General features: G+C 33.1%; 1 protein-coding gene across 2 annotated transcripts in view; it reads right to left on the bottom strand.

Moving 5' to 3' along the window:
* The window catches only part of LOC139528086 (cytochrome P450 4B1-like), a 28,458-nt gene extending 3,542 nt beyond the window's left edge, over nt 1-24,916 (bottom strand). The window contains exons 1-12 of one of the 2 annotated variants that reach the window (XM_071323898.1): nt 24,783-24,916; nt 23,353-23,557; nt 21,264-21,462; nt 18,867-18,994; nt 16,423-16,547; nt 15,517-15,579; nt 14,437-14,563; nt 11,784-11,916; nt 2,441-2,564; nt 1,825-2,020; nt 1,029-1,111; nt 325-390 (exon numbers count right to left, since the gene is read on the bottom strand). In XM_071323898.1, the coding sequence (XP_071179999.1) occupies nt 325-390; nt 1,029-1,111; nt 1,825-2,020; nt 2,441-2,564; nt 11,784-11,916; nt 14,437-14,563; nt 15,517-15,579; nt 16,423-16,547; nt 18,867-18,994; nt 21,264-21,462; nt 23,353-23,517 (1,409 nt within the window). In that variant the 5' untranslated portion in view covers nt 23,518-23,557; nt 24,783-24,916. The other variant, XM_071323900.1, reaches the window with a different exon arrangement.
* Nucleotides 24,917-26,029: the final 1,113 nt, after the last annotated feature.

The following is a 26,029-nucleotide window of genomic DNA, read 5'->3' as shown; positions in this document are numbered from 1 at the left end:
AAAACAGCGCAACAATTCCTTAACTTACAGTAAGTGAAACTTAGTAATTTGAAAAGAGGTTTCTGTGCATTTTTTTTTATCATTGATTAAATGTTGAGTTTAATTTGTGATGTAGGGTTGCTGTCTCATTGATCATTGATTCTGATCCAACATTGATTTTCATTCATTTTGAAATTCAATGAAAAAAAAAAAGTCTTATGTTTTATGAGTTACGCATGTATCATTGAACATGAAATTGGTGAAATAGTTAATTGGAGAATCTGTTAGCAAAAAGTAAAGGGTATATATTCACAAGAATCTGTATATACAACTTAAATGGCATACCTTTCTACAATTCTTGCTATCAACACTTTCTCTTCATTCTGTGCAAAATTTAATCCAATACAATTTCTGAAAAAAAAATATGTATAAGAAGCTAATACAGATACAATCACAAGGAAATTTCTAAAATTGTCTTTCTTTCTATAAAAAAATTACACTAGCTTAAGTTGCCTTGATGTACATTTCAAATATGTTCTGATGAGAGCAAGCCAGTTCTAAAATTAATATGAATCTGGTTTAATATCCTCATTTCAGCAGAAAAGTGAGTAATTTGTAGAGATGCTTGAGAAACCATTTTATAAGGAAAGACCATGTATGTCTGTCTGCGAAAAAAGGTGTAAAACTAAATGTGTTTTATCTGTATTAGGGTTTGTCTTAATGATGTTCATCTCCCTGCATTATAAGGGAGATAACTGGTTCCATAAAAATGAAGTAGAACTATGAATCTGTTTCAAGGTGATCTAGTCCCTGCAATATAGGGGAGATAATTCATATTTAACTTGGTCCAGGAGAACATGAAGTTAAACTAAAAGGATCCATCTCATGAAGTTAAAAAATGTCTCCCTCAAATCTCCCTGCAGCAAAGGGGGATAATACATATTTTCCTTGGTCCAACAGAAAATAGAGTAAAACTAGAAGGATTCATCTCATAAATGTGTGGCTCCTTTAAATCTTTCTGCTAAACAAGGGAGATACTTCACATTTACCTTGGTCCAGCTGAAAATGGAGTAAAGCTGTAAGGATCCATCTCATGATGTTTGTCTCCCTCAAATCTCTCTGGTTTAAACTCCTGAAAATCAAATATACAACTTTTATAGAAACTAGAAACTAATGTGGTTCATTTCCATGGCCCTGACTCAATTAGGAAAAATTGTTCACAATCAATGGGTCAGGATGACCATAGCAATCGATCATAGTCTCTGTACTTAGCTGTTTCTTTTAAATATTTGTCCATCTAGACAGGAAACAACTATTGGACTGGACTTTGATCAGTATTTTTTAAAGTCCTTTTTAAATAGTCTGCAAATGAATAACTTTAGCAACAACTAATTAATTTTGCCAGAACATTATTCAAACTTATCGTATTAGAAAGGTTTTGAAGAACTATAAGCATTGACATATTTAAAAAAAATGTTAGTGTAGGTGCACAAGTGTGAAACTTTACAATTTTGCATTTATAATTAAGCTTTTAAAATAATAAAACAAGTTTCATCAGTTACATTGTGTTTGCCTTGAATATTTTGAAAAATAACATGAAAAGAAATAATTAATTTGAGGATGCTTAAAAAAAATGGACATATTATTTCAGATATTTTACATCTAGTTTGAGCTTCATCAGAAATAAGGAAAAACTACCTTTTGTGCAAAAACTTCAAACCTGACAGAGATAGTGTTATAAATTTAATTTTTTTTCTGTATATTAACCAAACCATAAAAAATAAACATATGTTGTAAGCACAGTGCACAATACTAATCATCAAGTTATTTATTACTTAAACTTACAGTTGGATTTTCCCAAACATCGGGATGATTATGACAATGATAAATACCAAAGTCCACCATAACTCCAGCAGGGATGTCATACCCATCCAAAACAATGGGTTCATCTAATGTCCTATTTGTGACTGGTACCGGTGTATGTACTCTCATTACTTCCTTCAGGAAACAGGTCAAGTATTTCAACTTTGATAGATCTTCACTATACATGGAAAATAAAAAATATAATTTGTATGTGCAACAAGTATTCAACTTCTTTCTTTGGAAACAAGAATTTAAGAACTTGATCTCTACCTTTACATTTTTATACTTATGTCTCAAGAAGACTTTGCGGTACCTATCTGTTAATTTTTTTTATAACAAAATAAATGTTTCATATGAACTCCATTGTCCTATTTGCAACAATCCATGATATTCAAAAGTGATGCTTTATGTCCCAATACGATGCATAACTGTATGTGCTCTCCATGACAACATAACACAAATCTAAAGACTGTATCTATTAATTTACAGATTTGCATTGCCTCATAATCATTGCTGTTACAAGCTATTAGAAATATAAGTAAAATACCATTGCATCGGTACAGTTGAATTTGGGGAATTATACATTATTAACCCATACCTTTCAATAATTCTTTTGCTGCCTGCGACCTCTTTGACCTCCTGGTAAACTTTGTCTTGTATATCTTTGTATTTACCTAAACAATACATACTCCAGCTCAACACACTGGATGTTGTATCATGGCCTGGAATATCAATCAAAGCGCTGTAAGCACTGTAGGCAGTTAACCAAAAACCAAGGCAAACATAATTATGAAAACTGTGGCAATGTTGCTTCAACTTTTTTTTAAAGATTTAAAAGAACAGACATTAAACATTCATATATAATTGTACATTTATGTTCATTTAATGAATTAATCATTAAGGCAAATAATTCATATTTTATCAAGGTTTTCAATAGCAACGCACATGACCATGAATGGTCATGCCTCTTTCATGAGTCAGCAGTGGTACAAATTTGCAATGATTGCAGTTCTTCTAGTTGATCGTAATTGTTCTTATTAGTTGACTGTTAGTACATGATAGTAGTTCAAGTTGACTTTAGTACGAGCTTGTAAAAGTATGAATAGACTTGCTTCCCTGGAAAGAAACTAAGTTTGTGTTGTACAGTACAAAAGTTATGAGACACAAATCAGACAAATGTTTACTACTACAGGGATCAACGGTGAGGTCTGACTGACCTGTCCATAGTAAATGTAAATGACTCCCACCTTCACCCCAAGTCCATAATGTCTAAGTTTGGAATAAAATGACAGGTGTTAGGGTCTAGCAAAGTGATATGCATATGTGTCGCCTATGAGATTGACCTTGTATGTCATTCAATCTTTTTTGAAATGACAAACAGGAATGAATATGGTTTAGGCGTTGGTATCTCAATCTTTTACAAGTTCTCAAAACACACACAAGAGGGTGTGGGGTGATCCTAGGGACTACCCCTATTTTTCATTTGATTTTTTATATTGTCCCATACATGAATATATATGGTTTATGGGTGGGGATCTCGACCGTTATCAAGTTTTCAAACAGGAGGGGTGGGGGCCCCAGTGACTTCCCCTATATTTCATTTGATTTGTTATATTGTCCAATACGTAAATATATATGGTTGAGGGGTGGGGATCTCATCTGTTTCTAAGTTATCAAACAGGAGTGGGTAGGGTGACCCTAAGGACTCTCCCTATATTTCATTTGATTAGTTCTCATACATGAATATATATGGTTTAATTTAAAGGTGGGAGCTCGACTGTTTCCAATTTCTCAATCAGGAGGGGTAGGGTGACTGCAGGGACTCCCCCTATATTTCATTTAATTTAGAGTTGGGGATCCCATCTGTTTCAAAGTTTTTAAACATGAGGGGTAGGGTGACCACAGGGACTTCCCCTATATTTCATTTGATTTATTATATATATAGTCTTATACATGAGTATATATGGTCAAGGGGTGATGATCTGGAATTTTTCCGAGTTCTCAAACAGGAGGGTGTACAGTGACCATAGGGACCCCTTATAATTCATTTGATTTGTAATATTGTCCCATACATAAATATATATTGTTTAAGATTGTGGATCTCGACCGTTATAAATTCTCCCACGACCTCCACCTATATTTCATATGATTTGTTATATTGTCCCATACATGAATATATATGGTTTAGGGTGGGGGATCTTGACCGTTACCAAGTTTTGGTCATTTTGGTCTCTTGTGGATAGTTGTCTCATTGGCAATCATACCACATCTTTTTTTTGTATAAGAAACTTCCAGCCTATCAAAATTGAGAAGAAAAAAAATACCCCTTGCAATTGCAGAAATATGTTTAACTTGAAAAGCATTTAACATGCATTACCAACATTTATCACTGATAAAGAAAATTTATACTGTTACCAGGAACATATATATTGTTAGATAAACTGTTCCTAGCTGTCACATTAAAATTGGTGTACAAAATATTTTCTGCTTTTTCTTTCTTTTGGTTTTCAATTCTAGTGTTTATATTTATTTACCATTCATAAATGTATTTTGTCACCTGTCTGGATTTTTTTAGTTGAAAGCCAAAACCCGAGATTACCCTTATCCGCTTCCGGAATCGGATCCGATATTGTAATGTCGGATGTTGTAGAGACGAACCACCAAAAACTATAAGTACTGTGAAAGAAATCACCTGGCTTGAATGCGATCTGTGCAATAAGTGGTGGCACAGTGTATGTGCAGGATACACAACAGAGGATGCAGGAAAAATTATAAGTACAGGTATTAAATTCCCATGTGCACTCTGCATCATAAAGCAACCATATATACTACTAACAGCTGAGTATCATCAAACAACTAGTGATACCAAAACAGACCAGAAAATTGATAAATTACTAGAGATCACAAAAACAATAGGACAAGGCTATCTGCAAAGTAATAACCATAAGCAGAATACAGAAGGAAAACTACCAAGGGCACTAAGAGAGAAGAAAGACCCAGAAAAAATTATAATTATAGACAACATAGAACAGCCAAACACAGCTATAGACAGTACAACAATTAGAAAAGAGTTAACAAAAATCAAAGCACTTGAAGATCAAATAGAAGAGGCGTATAGCCTACCAAAAGGGGGAATAGCTATCCACCTGAAAGACCAAAAAACAAGGGACATAATCATTAAATCCTGGCCAATAAATACATCCGTATTTGGCGAAAAGTCTGTGGCACACAAACCAAGATCTATAAACCACGGAACAAACTCTTGTTACCTACATAATATTCCTGTCCATCTATCAGAAGAAAATCTATCATTAGATCTGTCACACCTATATAAAATAAAAGAAGTGAAGAGAAAAAAGTACAGAGACACTGGGAAACTTATGCCAGTAGTAAAAGTAACCTTTACTGACCACGGGGAAGTTAAAAAAGCTATCACCTCGAAAGGATACTGCCACCCCGGCACAACAACATACTCTAAATTTCAAGCAGAACAACCTGTTAAAGTTGTTAGGTGCTACAATTGCAACAAATTTGGACACATTGGCAAGCGCTGTCTAAACATAGCTACCTGTTCAAACTGTGGGAAAGAAAACTGCAAGATTAAAGACTGCAAAAACACCCCGTGTTGCGTAAACTGTGGGAACATACACCAAGCAACATCAACAAAGTGCGAAAAATATCTTGAAATAATCAACAAGAGGAGACTTTACAGCATACTGAATACACAGAATGAAACTCCTCTTCCTGAATGCACAGGCCATTAGTACGGCCTATCAGCAACTTGTACATATTGTAAATAGTTATGATGTAGATATTGTTTGTTTAAATGAAACACACCAAGAAGAGAATAAAAAACTAACTTTTTTAGACTGGCAAGTGTTTGATAAACCACGTAAAGGAAGAAAAGGCGGGGGCGTGGCTATTTGCATCAACACTCACAAAACCAATTTCACAGTCACTAAATGCACAGACTTTGAAGACACAAACTATGAAAGTGTAGCAGCTACCATACACACAGATAACAACATCATATTCAATCTGCTAGTACCCTACATTCCACCAGAAGAAACAAAACAACTTGAAGAACTAACTACCAAAGTTCAAAAGGTACAACAAAACAACAAGCATGAACTGATTATAATGGGAGACCTTAATGCTAAAAGCTTAGAATGGAACAATGACAAGACAAACAAGGCAGGAGAAATAATTGAAAACTTCTTGACCAAAACAGACATGCTGTGCGTTAATGATGGCCAGCCTACAAGACGAAATACCAAAAGTGTCATTGACTTAGTCATTATAACACCCAGCACTATTAGTAAAGTGCACAACTGTTCAACACTAGTCCATGAAAACATACGATCTGACCATATATGTATACTAACAGAACTTGATGTATGCAAAAAGGAACAAAACAACTTAACAAAAAGGAAAGTATGGCAAATTAACAAAGTAGACTGGAATAAATGGAAAGAACAGGCAGAAAAGAACATGGAAGAATGGCTACTGAACAATCCAAGCAATGATAATGTAGATGAAGTATACCAATCACTTAAAGCGGCTATTGATAAAACGATGCAGGAAGTTATCTGCCAAAAAGAGATGAAAGAAAAAAAATCAACTAAACCTCCATGGTGGAATTATGATGTTAATCAGGCAAAGAAAAACTTAAACTATAAACAAAGGCAATATAGGAAGAGAAACATCCCACAAAATAAAGAAGCCCTTGTTACAGCAGAAGAAAAGTTTGAAAATGAGAAAGAAAAAGCTATGAATGATTGGAGTGAACACCTAGTAGACCAGATCAATACATCAAGAAACTCAAAAGAGGTATGGACAACTTATAAGAAATTGACCAAAAAGAAAGATTGCAATACCATCCTACCACTAATAGACCAAGACGACCCACCAGCCTTTTCAAATCAAGAAAAATGTAAAATTTTGCAAAAAACATTTTTTGAGGGTAAGCATCTAAAGACTGATGAATTTGACGAAGAGTTCTACAAACAGACTCAAGAGGAATACAAAAGAATATGTGAATTAGAGAAAAGATTGACAAAAAGAGAACATAAATTGGACTATGAGGTTACCACGGATGAAGTTGAGGCAGCAATATACCTACTAGAAATAGGTAAATCGCCTGGAGCTGACGGCCACTTCCCAGAACTATTTAAGTTTGCCGGAGAAAACCTCATAGAAGCAATACGAACTATGGTGAACCTCACACTAAAACATGGCCGGCTACCACAGGAATGGAAGACAGCAAACATAAAATTCCTGAGGAAACAAGGAAAAACCAATTACTACTCACCATCATCATACCGACCAATAAGTCTAACCAGTGTCATGTGCAAAATTACTGAAAGAATTGTTCTTAACAGGCTGGCAGCGTTCATAGAAGGAATGAAGCTTATAGAAGAAAAACAAGAAGGATTCAGGAAAAAACACTCAACATCAAACTGCCTGATCAGGTTTATTCAGAACACAATAGAAAAATTCAATAAAGGAGAAATCACCCTTGCATGTCTTATTGATCTTGAAAAGGCATACGATTCAATCTGGCGAGAGGGACTACTAGTAAAACTACACCATTTGGGTATAAGAGGAAAAACATGGGCCTGGATTAAAGATTTCCTAAATAACAGAATGGCAAGATGCATCTTCGAAAACTATGTAGGTGAAGAATTTGAAACAAAGATAGGGCTACCACAAGGATCAGTTCTGGCTCCCACATTATTCAACATCTTTATCAACGACCTACTGGGAGACATTCTAGGAGACTACACCAAATTTGCTGATGACGGAACACTCTGGCAAACGGCTCAACCAGACCAGATACTGGAACTCAAAGATAGAATGAAGGATGACATCACAAAGGCAGTGAAATGGACTCAAAAGTGGAGAGTAAACATCAACCTAGACAAAACTGAAATATGCATCTTTTCAAAAAAAAAAACATCGATGAAGAGGACAAACGCATTTTGATTCAAGGTAAAGAACTGAAATACAACTCAACACCAAAGCTTCTTGGAATCATTATGGACGAGAAAATGACCTTCAGTAAACACATTGATGCAATCGAAAAGAGAGCAAACCGTAACTTAACTATTCTGAGAGAAGTGCGACAGATCAGCAAATTAAAGACAGAAAAGTTATTACAATTATACTACAGTCTAGTCAGATCAGTCATGGAATATTGTAGTCCGGCCTGGCAAATAGCAGAACCAAAAGACCTGCAAAAACTTGACAGAGTACAGAGAAAAGCACTTATCCTATGCATGGATATGCCTACAACATCTGGCAGAGAAGCACTAGAAGTGGAATCAGGAGTTATGCCAATAGACCTGAGACTAGAACAAATAGCCATTAAAGAGATTGCAAAGATTAAATCCAAATCTGCACAGGAACCAATCAAACAGCAACTTGTGAGGTATGAAGAACATGACGCATATGACAAGTATCCAACACCAATGGGCAAAGCACTAAGCCAAGCAGCAGAAATGGAAAAACAGACAAAGATAAACATCAATCTTATAGAACCAGAGTTTACCTACAGACTGGGAGAAACTCAAATGACTCAATCAAAACCTTTATATTGGAGTCAACTAGGCAACTCAAAATCAAGGACAAATGAGCAACAGGAACTTTGCCAGGAAACCATTAACCAACTCATGGGAGACTGCACACAAGAACAAGCAATATCGTTTACAGATGGATCATGCCTAGGGAACCCAGGACCCTGTGGAGCAGGTGCAATTATCTATGCTGAACACATTAAACCTGCTACCAGATTACATAGACCTGTGGCACAAAGAGGATCCATCCTTCTAGCGGAACTCATAGCAATTCTCATGGTCCTAGAATACTGCATTACAGAAAACATTTACAATGCAATACAAAGAATCAAAATTTTCTCTGACAGTCAAAGCGCCGTGGGATTACTTACACTGAACTGGGCCCCAAACAGCTACATCTCCATAATAAGAGAAATAAAAGAAAATATTGAACATCTTAGGCAAAAAGGACTCAATGTAATTGTAGCATGGACACCAGGACATGCCAACATAGTTGGTAATGATGAGGCTGACATCCTTGCAAAAACAGCGGCAGAGGAAGCAAAAGAATTACCACCGGAAAATAACGTCATAACACTACAGGACGTCAAACAAGCAGCATACAAAAGTACAGGAAATAAATGGCAGAGAAGATGGGAAATATCTGAGAGAGGCAGGGACCTTTATGAAAAAATACCAACTACAAAACACTCAATTATGTATGATTTCCCAACTAAGAGACATTTCAGTATATTCGCCCAACTAAGAACTGGCTATACAGAACTGAATTACTACAAGAACCGAGTAGGCCAAACCAACGCCATAGAGTCATGCAACTGTGGAGCACCTGAAACGCCTCAACATTTCCTTCTGGAGTGTCCCTACTATGAAAAAGAACGAGAAGATATGCTACACCAAATATCCAAAGAGGTCGGGGTCAGAAACTTGAATTTAGCTACTATGCTGACAAGACTGGACGGCGAAAACACAGAAGAGACAAAAGCCAAATTACAAACAGTGGCACATTTCATTGACAGAACGGGCAGATTTAATACTGCTGTTCCTCAATCCCAATCTTAACCAGCGCATACCAAATTTAAAGCACAGAGAAGAAAATACATCGAGGAAAACGCACCAGAGAGTAAAACCGTACATTGGGACAATTCGTGCCAACAGGCCTTAAGATTGAGGATTGAGGATGTCTTCTCGCGGCAGCCATTTTATTTTCAATGTTGTTTTGACAGATAGTGAAATACGATATTGCTCGGATTTACACATTATTTATCGGCGATTTTCTGTATAAAGCTAGCGGTTGAACAAATTGAACATCGCTGTCATGAATAGTAATGATGAAAATAAGTTTGAGATTGTTTATTAGGAAACTGGTAAAAATGTTTGCAAAGTTATTGTTTTTCTTTCAATTTCCGTCGGGCATGTCGGGCGTAGCTAGTAACCAAGTAGAAAGTCCGACTGCAAAAGTGGAAGGTCGCAGACCTCGGACCACGGCTAATTTGAACCCCTGCGTCCAAATTGAAAAGATACAAAAATTTCGTCTTCTAATTCAAAATTGCCGCCAACAGCGTGATCAGTTGAACTTATACTGACGTATATATACGTAGTTGACTACGTATTGACGACAAACAATATTCCTACGACTTTTGCAATTTGAGAAATCTTAACTACTTGTCTTTAGAGATTTTCGGCGATTAAATATTGCATACATTTGTTGTTTGACATCTTAGCCAAAAGCTCAGGGGATAATGAACTACATAAGGATTCCTAATGTGCTCTACTTCCTATGTGCAACTTCAAAACTTTTGGGAAAATCGACGATCATTTAAGGTTTTTCTGGTCATATTTTTTGTAATCCAGAATGAAAAGTATGAAAAAACTGTCCAATAAGTTATAAATAATATAGTAGCCAGCTAGATGATAACAATGGCACGTATTTCAGCATTTATTGGGTAGCACATAAAACCAGGGTGCTCGCATAAGGTAGCTTAACTGCCTAAAAATAAATATTATAGCTGACTATGTAATACCTGTCAACTGTCACTATTTGCGGGGGATTTCCCCCATGGAGGCTCCCAAATAGAAATTTTAAAAGAGCAATTACTGTGGTTCATTTATTTTCGTAGGTTCCAATTTTCGTGGATAAAGGAAAACTTGTATATTCGTAGATATTTAATTTCGTGGTTTTGCTTAAGTCTGCATACAACCCTCTAGAAAACATTTAATTTCGTGGTTTATCTGAACCCATGAAATCCACTAAAATTGGTATCTAACGAATAATAATGAATCCACAGTATGTCCACAATTAAAACAAAACAATTAATTTTACAATGGCTATAGGCTTGTAAAAGTATAAAGAAGCCAAAAAAACAACATTAAAATATATTTGAAGGCCCCTAATCAGTAATGAAGGTTTTGTCGGACTATAGGGGCCATCTTGCACATAAAACCCCCATGAGCATTTTGAAAAGTTGGCAGGAATGCTATGTGGTATGGGCATTGCACAATGTTAAAGGCCCGACAGTGACCTATAGTTGTAAATTTCTGTGTCACTTGGTCTCTTGTGAAGAGTTGTCTCATTGGCAATCATACTGCATCTTCTTTTTTATATGACAGTGTAAAGACCATTGTTAGATATATTTTTATTTGTATAAAATTGCTGCTACGTTGATAACTTGTATCTATGTGATATTTTGAATGATCAAGTAGTGCATACTTTTAATTGAGATATAATTTGTTTTGCAAAAGAAAATAAGTAGTTATTGTGAGCAATCAATCCTATTTCTGTGTAATAATCTTTTATGGTCCACTGAATAAATATTACCTAAAAACACTTGTAATAAACAAATTTTTGGGTATACAATATATGAAAGATAGACAAAAGATACCAAAGGGACAGTCAAACTCATAAATATAAAACAAACTGACAACGCCATGGCTAAAAATGAAAAAGACAAACAAACAACAGCACACATGACACTACATAGAAAAACTAAAGAATAAACAACAGGAACCCCACCAAAAAACTAGGGGTGATCTGAGGTGCTCCAGAAGGGTAAGCAGATCCTGCAAATATGAGCTGCTTGGAATAGAAATCAACCTTATGTTAATAAATATCAAAACATCTGTTAAACTATTTAAGATTGAAAAAATCTCCATGTAAAGTCTGTAACTGTTTGATAATTGAGATATAAGAACCCTACAAAGCAAACCAAATTAAAATTCATCTCTTATTTCATATTTGAATGTTGGAATATCAAGCACAGTCTTACACATGTATACATGTGTCCTTTTCTGTACTCTGGGTGATCTTAGTAAACACACATTATGTAAACTACATGTAAATATTTTATAAACAAAATCAACTACATGTACCAGCAAAAAGGAAGGTATCAACTTCAGCCCTGATTTCATCATCTGTCAGTCCTTCACCGTTATCATCTTTGGCTGTTATTAAAATATCCAGGAAGTCCAAGTGTTTCTTTGTCTCTGTTTCTGTACTTTCATTCTAAAAAGATTTGTAGAATGGCATGATTTTATATCAGCAGGCTAAGCAATTAAAGCTTGCTTTCAGTAAATGTGAGCAAACTTTGATACAGTATCATACTATGAAAAAAATTTGGTTTGCAAAATGGACTTATGTCTTTGTTATCTCTATTCTGTACTGATTTGGTTTTTTTAAATGTCCAGTGGCAAATATTTCATGCATGTTCAAGACAATGGTGCCTCACCCTTACTTGGAAGTTCTTTTATGCAACTTTTGAAGTCCACTGATTGAGATTTAAAAAAAATTTCAACACAGAACATGTATAATTCTTAGTTCTAAGTTCTTATAATTTCAATTCCAAATACTATTTAGTTAACCCTTTAAGGGCAGGATTCTGAAAGCATTCTCCTTTCATGATCTTTCATTTGATTTTCTATAGATAATAAAAGTCACAATAAAATGCTCCGCTGGGTGCAGCTTGATACGACTGCAGAGGTTGAACCCTGAACAGTTGGGGCAAGTATGGACACAACATTTAAGCTTGATACAGCTCTGAATTTGGATTGTGATTAAATATTTGACACAGCATAGGTTTCTGACACAGAATGAATGTGGTCTAAGAACTAATTTTTTTTTAATTTACCTATTATCGTCCAATATCCAAAAAGGAAAAAAAAAGAAAAAAAAAAAAAAAAATCCCCCAACCAAATTTTTTGAACCCCCTTATGATTCATCACCCCAAACTCAATCCAAGCCTTCCTTTGTGGTATGGTACCTTGCAGTACAATTTCAGAGAGATCCATACACTTGAACACAAGTTATTGTCTGGAAACTAGAAAAATGCTTGTTTTTTGGCCCCAAATTCCTAAACCTTTAGGGCAATTACCCCCAAACTCAAACCCAGCTTTCCCTTTATGGTATTGAACCTTGTAGAACAATTTTATAAAGATCCATACACTTACACACAAGTTATTGTCCTGAAACTAGAAAAATTCTTGTTTTTGCCCCTTTTTGGCCCCTAATTCCTAAAATTTTGAGGCATTACCCCCAAAATTAATCCCAGCCTTCCCTTTGTGGTATGGTACCTTGCACTACTATTTCAGAGAGATTCGTACACTTAAACACAAGTTATTGTCTGGAAACTAGAAAAATGCTTATTTTTGGCCCCTTTTTGGCCCCTAATTCCTGAACGTTTTGGGCAATTATCCCCAAACTAAATTCCAGCTTTCCCTTTGTGATATGGAACCTTGTAGTACAATTTCAGAACGATCCATACATTTACACAGAAGTTATTGTCATGAAACTAGAAAAATGCATGTTTTTTGCCCCTTTTTTTGGCCCTTAGCTCTTAAAATTTTGAGGTAATTACCCCCAAAATCAATCCCAGCATTCCCTTTGAGATATGGAACCTTGTGGGACAGTGTCAGAGAGATCCATACACTAACACACAAGTTATTGTCTGGAAGTTACAAAAATGCTTATTTTTGGCCCCTAATTCCTTAACTGTTAGTACCATAACCCCCAAAATCAATCCCAACCTTCCTTTTGTGGTATTGAACTTTATGGTAAAATTTCATAGAGATCCATTTAACTTAAACTCAAGATATTGTGCGAAAACCAATGTGTCTTCGGATGACGAAGACGACAACGTCATACCAATATACGACCACAAAATACCACTCATAGAGCAAAGGTTTCCACATTTCAGTAAACAATGTTGTTTGTTATTAATAGATAAGATAAGATAAGATTTATTTTATTAAAGTGTCACCATCCATTACAATATCAATATATATATATATACATAAAGTCATAAGAACCTAACATTTAAGTAAAAGGATGCCAGCCGAAAACGACTTATGAGACACTATCATAAAAACAAACATCTAATACATACATAAAAGGACAGCTTTGTTACATTTAAAAAGTATTTCGTAAATAAAAAAAAAAAAATAAAAAAACATATATAATTTCTAGATAACATGTTTTCGTCGATAAAACATATGATAAAGGGAACTAGCTAAAAGAGGAACCATATTCTCATTACACATAAGATAACGAAGTTTTTCAATATCGCATAAATACTCAAAATCAACGTTTAAAAGACAGGCTTTGGCATATAATTCATGTCTGATATCAGAGTAAAAACAACAATTAAAAAGAAAGTGTTTTTCATCTTCAATTTGGCAACTATCACAAAAAAATTAGGATTTATCATAGAAAACAAGGTATCTATACCCTCCTCCTCCACTCTTATTTTTTTTTAACTGAATTTCTACATATCATTACTTTCATAGCATAGGTGTTTCCCCTAGACGACCATTATGATGGGCTTATTTAAAACAAACTCTAAAGATTTAGAACATATGTATATGGACATCACATCAGTCTATTGTTAAAAACTGTATGTCTTCCACTACTATTATGTCTTTTAGTTTGTTTCATTGGCATGTTCCAGCCTCTCCATATATTTATATGTTTAGCTAAAAAAAACTACTTCTTTATACTACTTATACACAATTAGTACACAATATAACCTACCAACTCTTTTCGTCTTTTAGATATTATGTCTTTCGAGAATTTATGAACATAATCACAAATCTTGAAGAATTCTTTACCATCAGCAGTAAAATGTCTGTATATGAACTCTGCATAATGATGAAAATGGCTACAAAGAAAAACACTAAATGTACTGGTACTTGCTTAATCAAACTTGGTGAATTGTTATAAGAAGAAGATATTAAAGGGGAACAATCATAATAATTAATTTAGGGCAGACAGTGCAGAAACAAATGTGTGAGGTCAATAATATGCATATCAAATTATGCACACTTTTAATTTCTAATTTTGATTAAATTTTTACTTTCCCGTTAGAGCAAAACACAATAAGAATATCATAGTTAGGCACATTCTGGTCGAAAAATCTCTGATTTGTGTCTCTGTTGGGCTCTATGGTACAACTATAGGCAATATATTAAATCTCTGAATATTTCTATTTCAGCTATGAATTTAAATCTTACACCGTTTAAGCATTATTAGAAAGCTGATGGGTAAATAAAAAAGAAGATATGGTAAGATTTCTCATCATACAATTACCAACCTAGCCCAAAGATGTTGAAGTTCTATAATTCATTGTTCAACCTTCAATTACAAATCCATACTGGATAGTCTGACAGCAATATAAGTCTCTGATGTGACAAAATGTGAAACAGTTGAAATGAGAAAACCAATTGCCTGATTTAGATTTAAAGTTTTGTTGCAAATGTGACATAAAAAGTATTCCATACCATGAAACATACTTTATCATGTGGTAATACCTCAGGATTAAAAGAAGATTGACATGAAGCATGGAGGTGTGTCAATTGATAACATTTAGGATTAGTTGATAAACAAAATCTCTAAATAATTGTGAACAAATTTAGGGTGTCTTCCTGAAATGCCAACCCCTACATGTCTATATTGTTTGTTTAAATGTATTGTTGGGATACTGTCTTGATGGCATTAACTCCAAATTATTCATATTTATCTTAGTACAATTGTAATATAAATAACATAAACAAAGCTGCTTATACTATATACATGTACCATGAAGTAAAAGTATCAAGCTTCTGATGAACTTACAAACTTCTTTTATCAATCAGATGTCCCAGGCGATTTACTGCTGTCACATACGGATGACTGTCTCTAAAAATTACAAATTATAAACAATTAAAGGGAGTTTAATTCTTAAAAGAGTCAACGTAAATTCACTGGTTCAGAATCAAATGTATTTATGGACATATGTCATGTATGTGTAAAAACATTCAATATTTTTTTGTCATTTGTTAAAAAGTCTTACACATTAATAGAGATTCAACCAATAGGATTGTGTTTCACATTGGTGTACAAACAACGAAACAACTCATAATCCTTTAGATTCTGTAAGTTGAAAGATATCAATATAAATAAAATCATCAATAAAGAATTTCCTACTAAGACTGAACATTTACAAATAAGTTGTGTACTATACCTGAATGAACGATTTAAAATTTGAAATTTGGTTAATCTTATAACAAAGTTTTCTGTTTATCAATCTATGTAAAAATTTGTTAATCTGTTCCCTCATAGGCTCATAGCACATATATGTTCCCTCATAGCCCATTGTATGTCTTGGAAGAACTTTTCAGGGTTTAATTACTGTATTTTTTGTCATTTCTCATTTGTACAAAAGTTTTATTTTGGTGAAGTTCATATAATAAATTTAAAGTTATCTGAATGTTTTTAATGTGTTGTTAGTCATGCTTACTTTTTATAGATATAGGAAGATGAGTGCCAATGAGACAACTCTCCATCCAAGTAACAATTTTCAGTCAATTTTACTACTAACCTCGCTGTAGGCTTTGGCAAAGGTGTCTTTTCTCTCTTTTTCAAACAAAAAAGGCTATAATATATATCCAATACAATGTACATAGTTTCATGTAAAATCTAAGATTTGGCTACAAATTATGTTTTTTTTTTTACTTTTCCCACATTTACAGTACCACTTACCCCACAAGTTGTACATTTCCTTTGTAACCAAGTGAGCACTGTAACAAAGTATCTAGAGTAGCCATACTTGCTGGTTTAAAAATGTCTAAATATTTCCCATCTTTACTACCACTGGCTAGCTTATCCTGTTGAAAAATAAAATAAAAAAAAAAATGAATCAAAAACTTCCTTTATTTCATATGTAACATAGCTTCTTACATTTGTACCAATATAAATGGAAAATTCAATCACTATATTGACAATCTATAATTTTCAATAAACTTTTCACCAAATTATTTATAACATTTATAACATTAACTTATAAGAGGGTGGTAAAGGGTTATTTTTTGTTTTGCCATTTTTATTTCACGTGCAAAAAAGTTCTCTATTCATCGAAATCGTGACATTGGTAAAAAGATCAATGCGCAAGACAGTTTTAATTGTACGTTCATCGTGAAATGGCAATTTTATTTTGCGTTCTTCCATTCAGATACCCCACTTTACGCCCCTCTTATAAATGAACAATAAGTGTTGTATATAATAATGCAGTCTAATAGTTTTATACCAATGTCCATTGTATTTGTTTATATCCATGCTAAAAATGATACTTAACTAAAACTAACAGATCTATAGGTTCTTGAGAGTTAATAAATTGTTTAACTGGTGCTTGTGGATCTTAAACTTTAGCTATAAGAATCTCTGATGTCTGTATCATCACCTATGCATGAGGGTAGTAATACCCTTTAACGTGAGGCGTCAAACAGTCATTTTCCGCTACTGTTAGCGTCAAATTGGTTAAAATTTTACCATGATTGTTTCTGTTATTTTTGGAAAAAAAATTAACGTGATTCATCAAAATCAGTTGATGTTTTTATCGTCTGAAAGAATGTCTACATTTTATTGTCATACATCTAAAATTTACATTAACGTCATTTGGAAAGATTTTTTTCCGTTATTTGTCATGAAGGTACCCCCATTACGACCCACATGCATTATGATATATAAAAAGTTGATGTGACAATCAAGTGAGCTATTATAAAAAGACTAGTATGTAATGATTTTTTGACAATCAGATTATCTTAATTTTATTTCTGTTCAGCCATACTAACAAATAAAATCATATATGGCAAACCAACACCTGAAGTGATTGTGTGGAAGGGTAAAATGCAGATGGATACAAAAACCTAGTTACAGTTGTCTTTCACCAAGATCATAGCTATATATGTAGGACTCTAAAGTGTGATGGGGGCGCTAAAGTACGATGGTCACGCTAAAGTGCGATGGTCTACGCTAAAGTACGATGCCTACACATGCTAAAGTGCGATGGTCTGTGAAGGTATAGACGTAATAAACGTACTATGGATTATGACGTGAACAGTCTTTTATACAAACAAAAAATTGAACATGCCGAAAGATAAATGTAGAATATTTGATTAACAAATTTAGAGCAAATGTCCATGACTTACTCAATTTAAACATGATAACTGTGTATTGTCGGCTGAAGCAAATGTGAGTTTTCTTCGGTGCTAAATGAAGGACTTTTGTCCTGCAGTCGACCATCTTACTATACAGATACAAAAGTATACGCATAAATATCCTTTATCCTGTTTCTATTTGAAGCTAACGGATACATTGAAATCATTGTTTATGTTGCAGTTTACTTTGCCGTCCCCGTTCAAACATTGTCGATTTTAATGAAAAGTAAAGTCAAAATAAAGGTACGTCATGTTTGCTTGTGTAAATCATAAAATGTCTGCTAAAAAATTAGAACAAATTTTGTATTTGTAATTTACAATGACGACTTTGAGAGGAGATGTTCACATTAGTGATAGACTGTGTGAACAGCAAGCTACACCAATTATTCAAATATGTGATACCAGCCTGAATTTAAAAAAAAAAAAACATATACAGGATATATAGATTTTTGTCACACCTTAATTACCATTTTAGCAATTATTACATGGTCGTTCTTCTTAATTTAAAACAATGATCACTTAAGACTACCGGTAATTATAAAGCCTATCAAATATGTCACAAAACCTTGTACTAGCTTTCGCAAGAAGACTATTTTTTAAATCCGTGTTCTTTAATACTTTAAGTCCTTTAATATTACCCTTTTAGTCCATCGCACTTTAGCATGATAAACCATCGTACTTTACCGAACAAACAGCCATCGCACTTTAGCGTGATACACCAAGGCACTTTAGGGTGACCATCGCACTTTAGCGTGATACACCAAGGCACTTTAGGGTGACCATCGCACTTTAGCGAGACCATGGCACTTTAGAGTACCATCGCACTTTAGAGTCCTACATATATAACAACATTAAAGATATCAACACCTTCAACTAGCACTACAGCTATCTTTATAGCAGCATGCACCCTGTTCCCTGTGATTTTTTTCACAGAATCGATGTAGAGTGAGTATACATTTGTAGTGGAATCTAGGTGTTAACAGTACATACCAATAATACATCAGCTACCTCATTGTACAGTTTAAAATACCCTGTCAGTATACTGAAGTGGAAAGCTGGTGTCAGCAATTTACGATTTCTCTCCCATTTTGGTCCATTAGCTATTAACAAACTTTGACCTTAAAAACAATCAAAATAGCTCATTAATAAAACGTCTGTTAAGAGTATCACATTGAAAAAATTCTTTTGGAATTTGAGAAAAACTAGGGTTCATAAATTATGTTACATAGCTTTTACACTGTGCAATTTCTTTTAATTTCCTAAAAACCTATTTTTATGGATTGTTAAAACATTTTTATTTTGATAAATATATATTATTTAGTGATTTTGCATTCATATAAAACTTTTATTTTGTACTTAGTTGAGCATTGTATTTCAGGGTTCGTATCTATACCTGACTAAATCACTATAATTCATTGCAACATTATAAGGTAATACTTTTATTCATCGCTATTTTACGAAATTTTCTTTTGATCTTATCAGGGGTGTGGAAATGCTATGCCCGACTTGCCCAACTCGTACATTTTATCACGCGGACAAGTGATCATTTTTGTCTTGGTTGCCCGTGGACAAGTGAAATAATATTCAAGACAAAGTTCAAATCAGTTCAGCAAAATATAGGATTAATTTCAAAACGTATAAAGATGTTTAATTTATGTAAATGAAACCAATAATACGCGAGTAAAAACATATATTTAAGTATAAACATCAATGTTCATGACGATAAATATTACATAACTCCAGAAATAGATGAATACCAAAATGAGGAAATAAGTATGCAAAACCGAGTCGCGTAATATTGCATTGGCTTTGTCTATTGACCCTGGATCGTCGATTATAAATAGAATAGAATAGAATATCTTTTATTTCCATAAGAGGTACCCTCAAGGGGCATAGAGCATATACATATATGATAATATAAAGTTATAATTATATTTAACAGTATGCTAAAGTTAGACATCATAAATATTGCTTACAAACTGTATCCCAGTGTTATATACGGTAATAAATGTTTACTCCAGGCAGGTGTTTTGATAAGCCAAGTTGTTTCAAAATATTTATAGACTAACAGTTTAATAACCAAATAAATTTATTGACCATATCTAAGGAGTAAAATTTTTTACATTCTTTAAATATCAGATCAAATAACAGGTCTCTATCCTTAGAGTATACAGGACATTCTATAAGAAAATGAAGTTCATCTTCCATTTTATTTAAATTGCATTTAACACAAATTCTTTGATGAACTTCTAATTTGGAATATCTCCCAGTTTCAAATTTGAGTCGATTATGTTTTATCCACTATTCACCGGAAGTGTCATATCTTAACATTTTGAATCAAGATTCATATTGATGAATACTTTTAAAATAAAACATCAGGCAAGCAAGACAAAAAGAATGACGAGTCAAGTCGAAAGCATGAAACGCAAACGGAGATGGTCAAGGTGTATATAAAAAAAATACGGAAGCGAGAATATCAGACATCGTGAATATCAGATTACCCCTAAGGCCCTTGGAAAGAAATTCAGATAATAAGTTTTGTTTTTGTCTTATTTATAGATCAAAGGCAACCTTATGTGTTTTCTAAGTGGTAAATAGAAGTATTCAACTACCAAGAAAAAACCAAGTGTGTCAGTTGATAGAATTAATTAGTTTATCTATTATTTAATTTAGTTTCCATTTCTTCACTCACTGTCCTCTAAATTTAGTATATGTAGTGTACCTACTGGCTACAATTTTTATTACAAAACAATGCTGCAAACTTGTCCTTTACATGTCATTTCATTTAGTTGGTTTGCTTTTGAGTTTCTGTCCCATAGATGTTATAAAACCCATTTCCAACATTCCTAAATTTTTTAAACATATAAACCAATTGATTTCACTGATTTGTTTGGGATGCAAAACAGTGCTAAGAATCATATATTAGCTAACAATAAAATACTACAATATTTATTGGGACCATCAGCGCAAGTAACTTTTTTTCCGGACGAGTAAAATTTACAGTTTTACTTGCCCAGGGACAAGTGCTCACAACAAATAATTCCACACCCTTGCTTATTGATCAACTTATAATTTCCTTTCTCATCACAGTATAGTGATATGAAAAATAATCACTAGAAACTAAGGGCGCACATGCTCGTTGTCAATGAAATTAACAACATCATCAAAGGTAAAATAGCGATTTAAACAGATTATCATTGGTCATCGCAACACCATAATTGCTCTTCTCACTTTCACCGTACCGGCTCAAGTTGGAAAATAAATCTCATTGAGATGATCAACGATAAATAAATCTATAATTATCACAACTTACCTAGCCATGGAACAAGAAAAGGATATCCTGGACCTATCATTGTCTTTGGAGCATTATATCTCATTACAACTCACCTAGCCATGGAACAAGAAAAGGATACCCTGGACCAATCATTGTCTTTGGAGCATTAGATCTCATTACTACTTTCATGGTGTCTGGATGTGCCAGGATAATAATTGGTTGGAATCGAAACAACCAAAACACATATAGTTTGTCTCCCTTTGCTATACATTCCTCATGCATCCTAAACATCAGGTCACTGAAATCTTTTATCTGAAAATAAATTTATGTACCGTATATTATACCGACAACTAAAACAACAACACTACTTTATTATTACAGGGTTTTACTAAGCATGCAATATGGTTAGTTGACCTACTGAATTAGACTATTTTCACGGTTTGTAATAACATGAGCAACACAAAGGGTGCCACATGTGGAGCAGGATCTGCTTACCCTTAAGGTAGATTCATGGTATACCGCCATCTTGGATTGTACAATCACAGTACAAAATTGGTCTAGTTATTTGCCCAAATCAGCAAATTTGGAAACAGGTTTGCAATTTAATGGTTAGACTGTATATTTATATAAAGAAAACTTGTTAATTTATTGTATTATTCAAAATATTTTAACAAATATCAACCTTTTTGGTTTTAAAATTATTTTTACAAATGAGCCATTTCAGGGGAGATAACTCTTTTAATACAAAATTTATACTGGGCTAATAGGGATTTTTTTAATTTTTACTTGTGGCAAGAAAACAAGTTCGGTGACATCATGTTTTCTTTTTATTTTCTTAAAACACATTATGAAACCTATCTTCTTACAATTTATTTCAAAATTCTATGCACTCTTATATGTTTTTTTATGAACAAACAAACCAAATTTAGGCAATTTTCAACGACTCATAGCTTGAAAAATAGCACAGTGACCCATACTTTTTATTATATTTTTGAAAAAAGCATAGTAAAATCTTCATTTTGGCAAATTATAAGAAAATTCTGTCTCAAAAAACATTTACTTATGATCTACCTTCAGAGCACCTGAGATCACCTCCAGGTTTTACTGAGGTTCGTGTTGCTTAGTCTTTAGTTTTCTATGTTGTGTCTTGGGTACTATTATTTGTCTGTCTTTTTCTTTTTTAGCCATTGCGTTGTCAGTTTATTTTAGATCTATGAGTTTGAATTTCTCTCTGGTATCTTTCGCCCTTTTTTTGAATTGAATCATAATATCCTGTCGATATGCACATCTACGTAGTATGTCCTTATTATCTACAAAGTTTCATGAAATTCTGTTGTGTGGTTTCAAAGGAGTTGCGATGACAAACTGTTGCAGTAGTACATTAAAGTAAATAAGTTCAAAGGGGCGTAACTCCTAGAAAAAAAATTGAATCGCAATTTCCTGTCGATGTGCACAACTACATAGTATGTCCTTATTATCTGAAAAGGTTTCGTGAAATTCTGTTTGGTGGTTTGAGAGGAGTTGCGATGACAAACTGTTACAGTAGTACATTAAAGTAAATAAGTTCAAAGGGGCGTAACTCCTAGAAAAAAAATTGAATCGCAATTTCCCGTTGATATGCACAACTACATAGTATGTCCTTATTATCTGAAAAGGTTTCGTGAAATTCTGTTGTGTGGTTTGAGAGGAGTTGCGATGACAAACTGTTGCAGTAGTACATTAAAGTAAATAAGTTCAAAGGGGCGTAACTCCTAGAAAAAAAATTGAATCGCAATTTCCCGTCGATATGCACAACTACATAGTATGTTCTTATTATCTGAAAAGGTTTCGTGAAATTCTGTTGTGTGGTTTGAGAGGAGTTGCGATGACAAGAAACAGGACTGACGGACGGACGGACGGGTCAAAAACATTATACCCTCCGCAACTCGTTGCGTGGGGTATAATAAATCGTCAGGTTTAAAGTATAAATGCATTGTGAAAACAAATATTTCATAAATAAAATTGAAGTCAGATATTCTTTTTATATTGGATACAATTTTTTCCAAGTCTGATGTAAACATTTCTTAGTCAAAGCGTTTCAACTGAGGTACTACACAGGCGTCAAAAGGCATCATTATGGAGTAAAGGGGTGGCGTCAAAAGGCGTCATAATGGAGGAAAGGGTTAAGCTATCATATTAAATTCAACATAAAATACTTATTACATGAAATATATTTCCAAAGAACCAATGTGGCTTTGGACCTGGAAGTTTTGAAACCAACGTTATCACAAGTCTCAGCCATTTCAAATATTTAAATATTCTTATAGCAGCATAGGTCACCACCAAGGTCACAGCACCAACTATAAATGTCCAAGTTAATGTACCCATAGTTCTTATCTGCTGCTAACTGTTTCTCAAAGTATATTTCCTACAATTAAAAAAGTGAGAAACGTTCAGTGCTATATTTGTGTATATGTTAAATTTGCTCTAGTATTTAATCATGATTGCCTTCTGCATTATTAAGACAGGGCTTCAGCTTTTATAATTTTATAGAAATGTGTCAAGTATGATGCAGAGTATATATTATATACTAGCTGTTAAGCCCCTCCTATCTTTTGATTGTACATGTCAATCTTAATTAAAATGATTTCAAGCAAACATTTATACTAATAAAGCAAGCTAGCCAACCAAACTTTTAAACAACAAGTACTAGGAAGGAAAATAATTCTATAAAGCTTAAGTAACATTCAATAAGGCTAATTTTAAGGCTCACTCACTATATTTACTACTTTTGAAAACAAATCTACATAAGATTATAAATTATAAACTGCAGTTAACACAAAGATATAACAGTTATTAAAACAGTTATATATTATCAATAATTGATTATTGTTGCACCATATGGGGTTTTACCGCAAATTGCAACATTGAGCGGATTCATAAACTACAAAAGCGCATAGCAAGATTAATTTTGAAAAAGCCTTTTGATTATCCATCAATATCAATGTTTAAAAAACTTCATTGGATGACCATTTTAACACGGATAAAATATTTTCAAGCCATTTTAATCATGTTAATGTTTAAATGTATGGACTCGCACCAGATTATCTTACAAGTAAATTTACTGCATGCAGTGATCTATATATATATATATATATATACATGTATATATATATATATATATATATATATATATATATATATATATATCATATCTACTATTATGTCGGTCAATTGAAAAGTTCAGTCTGAATTTATGCAAATAATGGGAGTAGAACTACCATGCAAACTTTTACAAGAATATATTTAACTCACTGAAAACTACATGGAAAATAAGTTTTATAAAAATTAAAGTCCAGTTACTTTATAACCTTTCAACCAAAGGGATATAATCTATAATCAATGCTTATAATAAGCAAGATAAGTATAAAATCTTATGATGTACCTACTGACCAGTGATTATAAGCTTGACCACTTAGTTTTACCTGAAATAAGGTGTAATATCCCAAGTGTTTGATAAAATAACAGTATGAAGTTTACATTTGTATGTCCCTTTATTTATATATATATATATATATATATATATGTACGTACTACACTAATGTTTAATCAACATAACGTGGAAGTAGAATGCATTCAAACATAAAGTTTACCTGTCCTGATAAATGTCCAGTGTTAAATCTTTTAAAATCTAGACATAGTCTTGAGGCTCCGTTAAAACATATATTCTGCTGAATTTATAAATAGGTAATGTAGATTTAGATATTAAAAGGCATATGACATTATAAGATATATATTTTGAACATGATTAAAACACATTTAATAATTATATTCTTTAAATACATGCAAAGTTTCTTTAAATCATTCTTAAATAAGATAAGATAATTTTATTTACCAATCATGGTGCCCAAATTTGAGCTATACTATCAAATGGATTACAAAATAAAGCACATGCAATAAATGAGTATGACTATTATATATAAATATGTACACTGTCAACAACTATTATATATATATATATATATCCTAAAATAGAACACTGAATTAACAGCAGAATGGATTTTGTCACAGATATTGTATGGTGGGATGAAGTCCAATATTTCATTTTGACTTGTCCTCTGAGTTTGGTATTTTTGTAATTTTTATTTTTTCTGAATACTGAATAAAATATGCTGTTTTGTCCATGTTGTCAAAGGCTGTCATAAACATATACTTGTAATCACAATTGTATATATATATAGATAAACTATTAATCAAGAGCATCTAATATTTTGTAATTTATTTCCTTACATCAATAGGGCTCTTCACAGTTAGTTGGGTCATATTGGATAGGGGGTAGATTTTTTTGAAAGAGGTGGAAGTAGTATGAAAGTATAGGAAATCCTATGCATGTTTCCAAGCAACATACTGCTCTAATTTAATGATGTTTTCTCGTATTTTTCACACCCTTTTTCCATCTATTATGAAAATCTACCCCCTATCCAATATGGCCGAACTAACTGTGAAGAGCCCTATTGATGTACATGTTGTAGTCATATTCATCAAATTTTATTTCAGACTCCACTGTGATTGTCAATTTTATATTCAATATAAATCTTCCTGGAACTAATTAAAATAATGATAAATGGAATTAGCAATGCATTTTATAATTTGGACTTAAGACAACTAGGATTTTAACACATTTTACAACAATGTACCCTAACATCATACCATTTCTGAGAAATTAATTATCTTAAAGATTATTATTTTCAGTCGAAATCAACTAGCTGCATGACCATTGTAGGGTATGTAACATTCAGTTTTATTATTTTAAAATTTTATAAATGTTCAGGATTGGTATGATATACATGTGAAAAATACCTTGCATGCAGTCTAGAGAAAAACATTATAAACCTTAATG

This window comes from Mytilus edulis, chromosome 6, assembly GCF_963676685.1.
Source record: "Mytilus edulis chromosome 6, xbMytEdul2.2, whole genome shotgun sequence".
In the NCBI taxonomy this organism is placed as follows: Eukaryota; Metazoa; Mollusca; class Bivalvia; order Mytilida; family Mytilidae; genus Mytilus; species Mytilus edulis.
Note: the sequence above shows the minus strand (reverse complement) of the source record. Positions and strands in the feature narration are given on the sequence as shown.